General features: G+C 39.2%; 1 protein-coding gene across 1 annotated transcript; it reads right to left on the reverse strand.

The window, feature by feature from the left end:
- Positions 1-1699: 1699 nt before the first annotated feature.
- LOC140242269 (uncharacterized) lies at positions 1700-4056 on the reverse strand. Its single transcript, XM_072322014.1, has 2 exons — positions 3634-4056; positions 1700-1768 (listed from the first exon to the last, which is right to left on the reverse strand). The coding sequence occupies exons 1-2, from the start codon at positions 4054-4056 to the stop codon at positions 1700-1702; spliced, it is 492 nt and encodes a 163-aa protein (XP_072178115.1).
- Between the last annotated feature and the right edge of the window lie 3154 nt (positions 4057-7210).

Below are 7210 nucleotides of genomic sequence, written 5' to 3' on the forward strand. Positions count from 1 at the left end.
CCTTAGCCCACTTTCTGTTTACACTCGTTTTTGCCAAAGTGGGCTAGCCCCACCAATAATCCCGTACTATCTGGCCCTGCAAAATAGCAGGGTTAGCACCGCAATTGCGGTGCCAAGCAAGTGAGTGTAAACAGAACGAAAAAAAAAAAATTATAATCCGGGGCTAAGCGACGGAGACGAAGTCAGACCCCCACTGACCAATCAGAAACGAGGTAATCAAGTGCTGCCGGTGCGTGCGTGTACGTGTACAGTGCACAGCGTAATCATGAATAATAAATGTGGTTTGGAAAGTACCGGACTAAGAAATACGAGTGTAAAAAGGTCAATTTTCTCCTTAGCCCCGGACAAGAGCTTAGTACGGGACTAATTGGCGAATGTAAAAAGCTGAAAAAAATTGGTACGGGACTAACGATAGTCCTGGGTCAGAGAAAGTACGGGGTTAAGAAACACAAGTGTAAAAAGGGCTTTATAGGTAACGAATAGCATTCTTAATTTTGGCAAATTATTCCTTTTAATTTTCCTAAATGCTGTAGACCTATCATGATCATGGGTAACCGCCAAAATGGGTGGATGTAATATCGAGGGCTTATGTAAAAAACAAACAAACAAACAAACTACATGAATACCTCTCTAACTATGGAACTTGGGTCTTCTTATATATTAATTTGAAAAGGAAATTCTAATTATTTTTGCAATTTAAAATATTCTAACTGTTATTTTCCTTCATTTAATTCAGTATGATGCTATAATTGAAGTGTGCACACCCCCATGACATTCCAATAAAATCGTGTAGTCGGGAGGAGGGGGGGGGGGACATCGAAATCAATGAGAGTGTAGGAAGAGGTAAAACAATTATTCATCCATTCTTAAAAAGATAAAACGAGCTTGAATCTTTCGCTGTCTCATTACCAAATGGTACCATCATCGTTATCTCGCAATGACCTTAAACACATCAAAACATAGGGATCGTTATCGCTGATAATTAGGGAAGTAACTACACATCTTGTATGATGAATCGATATGCGCGGATGATACACAATGCTTTACAACCCGAGGTATGACGGTACCACGTGACGCAATATGTGTCTGAAGAAAATCCTTGCAAGAGCAATAAAGATTGCAGGGCCCTCTGGGAAAAGAGCGCTTACACTGAATAGGCCGCCACAGTGTATAGACGTCACAATAAGAATCTATTACTACTGACTACCATGATTGTTTGTATTCCCGATATATAACAACGATTCCTTTGTACAAATATTCTTGGAAGAATGCCTTCTATCAGATAACATCGCCATTGCATTACTTAAAGAAAAAAAACACCTTTGTATTAATTTGTACAAACTGACAAACTTATGTGCATATAGACATTCAAACCACAGATAAGGCAATATGAGACATAGAAATAAGTCTTCATCATTTCGTGACGTGAAGACAAAACGTTTTATAGCAAAATTTTGTAATCAAAGTCCACGAATCGTAAACACTTGGTAATAATCAGCTTAGCCTGATTGTGGGAATAAAGAAATCAAGGGTTAAATATAAACTTGAAGAGGACTTGAGACTGATATGTTAGTTAGTTAGCCTTTGAGGGAAAAAAAAATCCGCTTTAATGATCACTATCATGAGTCATTTATCAGATTTGAATGATCCCTTCAAATTTTACCATTGCAGTACCTGAAGTTTTCAGTTCATCAAATTTTCACCGGGGCTTTCTGTCTTCTGTATCCGTGGTAGCCTGTTCAGTGTTGCCAGGCACCCATTTATACACCTGGGCCGAAAGGGACATGGAGGGTAAAAACATCTTGTCTAAGGACGTAAGCACTGATCGGGATTCGAACTCGGGTCATCCGATTGGGAGTCCGGAATCTATCCACTATGCCACAGCTTTGAGATAATCATAATAATTATCATGACAACGGCATTGTGCAAAGAATGTAAGGATGAAGTTGGAAACAAAGCTTGTAGGATGTTGATCCCTTAAAGAAACTTAGATTCTAATAACAGAATAACAATGTTATAGTTGGGGAAGGAGAGGTAAAAAACGAAAAGACACGTGAAATGCAGTGGTAAAATTTGGGGCATATAAGCAATGCCAATTTTGGTTTATTGTTGAATAAACAATTTGAGAATTTTGATATATGAAATTACTCTTAACAGTCATCTCCACCTGAAGTGAAATCAAATTGTCCGATACATAAAATGTTTTCATGTCCATGTTATGACAGACTTAATTTCTTTGGCTCTTCTTGTGTCTGATCATTGCAAAACCTTTCATGAAGTCCATCCTTCTGGCACATTGACTTTCTAAAATGCAAGTTTTGTCGTGAACATTTATCGATAACAGCTCAACAGAACAAATTCCTTTTATCAAAAACAAATGTTGATATTAAGGAATTGGTTTTATATTTTCACATCATCGTCCAAAAGTGACCTCAGGAAATGTAGAGTGACGAATCAAAGTGATTGGCGCATGGGGTCAGCAAAACTTTAAAACTTTTAGAATCGTATAACGGATAGCCATGTAAAATTCCTCAAACTCTCTATTAGTTCGTCATTAACCTCTTTGCATTTATCGAATCAATAAGCCAGTTCGGAGATAGCTCATGTGCACATGGGTACAAATGACCTTTCGTTTTTCTCAGTTGGTTAGGCACTTCACTCAATCCAAAGCGACATAATGCAGCAGCTTGCCCAACATAGCAACTTATGGAACTCGTATTCTGACAAAGAATGAACCTGAGTAGATGAAATAACCCGAATCGTTCGTCAATGAACACTTTGGGTAGCATCTGTATTTCCTTGTGCTGTTTTGAATACATTAACATTGCCAAATACCAGACTTGCTGTCAGGTGGATGTACTGGCAGGCACCATTTATAAGGATTACATGAATAATCATAGCATTACAGATGCTTATCTAAATGAAATTAAAAACCAACCTGTCTCTCGGTACAAATGACCTTTTTCTGCTCATGCTCAAACTGGAACCCCGAACTGGCTTATTACATACTTTGGGAGAACATGCCCTGAATGGTGCTTATCGCGGATTTACAATAGCTCAGGATACAGTGGTAAAGAAGAGTTGTGACCTGGACTAGATGAATTATATATGACATACGCATATATCTATTATGCAAATACGGGATGATAGAAGTGCATTTCAAATCTTTAATCTGTCTCTGGTCCCATAAATACTTTCACATTTTCAGAATCATTTCTCAAGGGCTAACCCGTTGCAACACGTAAGATAATAAACGGAAAGATGTTAACTCCGCAAATGCCATGGGTCGTCAGCAGCACACCAGGGATCACCAGTGTTTCGGCCATTTAAGTGCTGTACACCTCCCCCTGGCTGGCCGGTGCTGCGTTGGGATCCCCTTGACAGCACCCCCATGGCATTTCAAAGAAACAAAACAAAACAAAACACAACATCACAAAACAAGACAGAAAAGAAAAAGCTTGGCATCAATCACCTCTCCTCACTCCCGAAACACTCTCTCTACACCCCCTATTCCCACCCCCAAGCCTTCCCTACTATCCATGCAGATCCTGTCTCCGCTGCCCCACAAATTCTCCTGATCCACCTTTCCCCGTCCCTACCACCTATTCCCATCCCTCTGACCCACCTCCTTACCGATCGACCAGCATATCCCCTGCACCCCACCTCCACAGTATGCACCTCCGCTCTCCACCCCCTTTTCTCACACTCCTCCCTCAACTCAGCATACCTATCCAGCTTTCTTTCCCTTGCCTCATCCATCCTTGTCTCCCATGGCACAGTCAGCTCCACCATTGCTAACCTGTGCACAGACCTAGCCACCAGCACCATGTCCGGCCGAAGGGCAGTTACTACCACCTCCTCTGGCACTGTACGGTTTCCCTCATCCACCCGCACCTCCCAATCATCCCCCGCTGCTAAGATTCCCCCACCATCATCCCTCTGACCCTTCCTTCTCACACTGCATCTCACACCCTCCTTCACAAACCTGATTCCCCTCACCCTAGGAGGCCCATTCTTCTTCCTTGCCTCCACTGCCACCCTCGCCACCTCCGCCATCTCCTTCAACACCTGGTTATGCCTCCATGTATAGGCCTGTAATAGACCTCCACATGCTGACAAAGTGTGCTCTAGTGAGCCCTTCGCCTTGTTGCAAACCCTGCATTCACCATCCTCCACAATCTTCACATCCTCCACACTTCACATCCTCCACGGTACTCCTCCTCCTTCTCCTTAACCGCCTCCACCACCAACTCCTTCCTACCCTTCCTGCCTTATTCGCGTTCACTGGATATGTTCACATATAGGCCTAAATAAATTAAGCAAGAGGTCATAACATCGTGAAACCATTCACTATAGTATATCGTGTTGGACGTGAAGTAGCGTATGATTTACATGTGTCATTCACCAAAATAAAGTGGTGATTGTGTCATTCCAAACTTCACACTGTTGCATTTATTGTCTGGACTCTATAGCTGCTTTGTAGTCTATAAAGCAGTCAAAATACACCCGTTCCAATGTATAGCCGAATGCATATATAGGAACCCCTTATTTTGAATACTTTGCTTATGAAATTCTACACTTAGGCTGTGTGAAAATGATGGGCTAACCCTTATATACATGTATATTACCTCGATTTAACCATTTGTATGCTGGGGATCCGGGTTTGGGGGATTCGTAAAATCCAGTTCCCAACTTTTACTCTGAAAATGTCTCTAGCATTCACATTTTCTAACAATCTGCAAGACGCGAGCACGTTGGACCGCATTTCGTTGAAAAAAAAAAAAGAAGCAAATTGTACAATTCTACTAAAAAATGAGATGAAAACAGTTTTCGCACAGTTAACACCCCCCCCCCCCCCGCTTTTTGTAAGACAGGGTTTTGCTAATTGTGTGTTGTAAAACGTAAATTTCCAATCAGATATTATTGCATTCACGTTTTAAATTGTATAATGAAGTCAGCACAACGTGAATTGCAAATCGTAAACTTGTCATTCATATGTATATATATATATATATATATATATATATATATATATATGTATATATATCCCTAGTTGGCACCTTACGGAGACATATTTGGGGGAAATGTCTTCCAAATGACCCATCTAGGAGTATATATATATATATATATATATATATATATATATCGTTTGCAAAGACCCCGCCTCACCAGATGAAGATAAATAAGCTAGTTCCAGAGGCAGAGCTCCCCTTTTTAAGGCTGATATCTCCTTTTTTTTCACGTTTGATAATTGCCACTCTTCTCCGTCCCGTACGTACCCTCTTCTCCTGCTATATGAAGCTATGTCTTTTATTCTGATAGGCCTAGGGGTCACTTTTTTATTTTGTTAATCAAGCGTCCCTCTCCCCTTCTGGCAAGCATCTTTTTATCTCATGAGTGCCATTTTCCCTTCCGATTGATGTCCTTTATCACCCTCTGATAATTACCCTTTTCATATCTAACCATTGCCCCTATCCTAGCTTGTTGTCATTTTCCTTTGAAAAATGCCATGTTTGCCTCTTATTCGTGCCCGATTTCCGAGATCTGATAAATCGGCGGAGTGGAATAATGGATAGCTTAAGAGCTATCCATTATTCCATTCCGCCGATTTATGTATGGAAAAATGCTACTCTCTTCAGCTTGTGTGCCCAATTTGAAAAAAAAAAAAAAAAGATGAGATAATCTGTGTCCGAAATCAATATGTGACCCTGACAAATCCACCTAAAACATTGAACCACATTCATACCTACACCGTTTAATGTATGTTTATGTATGTGTATGCGAAACGCGTGTTTTCATGCGTGTGTGAGTATGTGTGTCTGTGTGTCTTAGAGTGTGCTAGTACATGCGGTATATACTAACTGCTGTCAAAATGGCTTTGTCTGCGATACTGTATATATCAATTCATTCAATCCTAGGTAAGATGCTGTAATTAAAGGATTATTTTCGTTTGAACCATTGGCAGCCGCTGCTCCAATTCGACTGCATAGGTTTGTTTTGCTTTGTTTTGTTTTGTTTTGTGGGTTTTATTTTCTTTTTTTTTTTGGGGGGGGTGTTTTTGTTTTTGTACGAAAAACAATAACAAAACAGAAATTCCTGCAATAAACATGAAATATTAGGAGCTTTGTTCCGGAGTTTCCACTTTATATTTGAAAAAAAAAACACCTTTACAACTCTCATGGTCATTATCTAGAGAGTGAGGAATACTAAGAAATTCAATTCAATTCATTTATTTGTTTCCATCATCAAATGGAGCAAGAGGACTCATAAATCATATCTCCTTATGTCAAAATAGTCGAAATGGTGACTTTACATGCGCATTAGCATTTCATTCTTTATGTAATTCTTTTTCAACTGGAAAAATGGGAAATGGGCAACCTCATTATTTGCTCATTATATTACGAACTTTGATTCTTTGATTCTATTTAAAAATTTTCATCCGTTTCTCCGCATTAAAAATATTCATCTTTTTTTCTTCCGCATTATGTCGAAAGTAAATGTAATTAAAACAGTACTGACCTATTTTCCAAAGAATTTGCGTTAACTTATAGACCCTTCTGGCACTGTCTGAAATGTTTTTCAAAAAGTTAATTGATTGTATCTCTTTTTGAAGATGAAAACATGACACAATACAATACACTGAATATTGAGATTTACTCGAGTATGCATGTGTGCGTGCGTACGGAAACATGCATGAGCGGGAGGTTGTTTCATCTAATATCAGGGAGGTGACTGTCTGAATACGCAACAGCCTTTTACCTCTTTCCCTGATCTGAAGCAGGTTTCATATATCTAAGAGAAATTAAATACATAAGATCAAAGAACGAACTGATATCGTTGAAGTAGAAACTTCACCGTGATTTCAGTTTTGTTTGAAAGAGGTCATGTGTGATCTTGGTATGAATGCGAAGATTTTATTTCATTTCATTTATTTATTTCAGCACGGCACATGATTCAGCCAGACGGCTATTCTTCCTCATGTCCGTGCATTATGAGGTAAAAATGACGTAGTACATTTTTTTTTTTCAAAACATATACACATGTACATGAAACATATATACGAAATACAATTAGATGAGACAAATCAGAGCCAAAGTAAAAAGAAAAATATATATTTACAGAAAACAAAATAATAATACATGCTCGGTTTAATTGAAAAAAATGGGGAAGGGGTAAAATGATATTAATCATTATGGTGTCAGATACAAAT

The sequence above is a fragment of the Diadema setosum genome, chromosome 19 (assembly GCF_964275005.1).
Source record: "Diadema setosum chromosome 19, eeDiaSeto1, whole genome shotgun sequence".
NCBI classification, from domain to species: domain Eukaryota; kingdom Metazoa; phylum Echinodermata; class Echinoidea; order Diadematoida; family Diadematidae; genus Diadema; species Diadema setosum.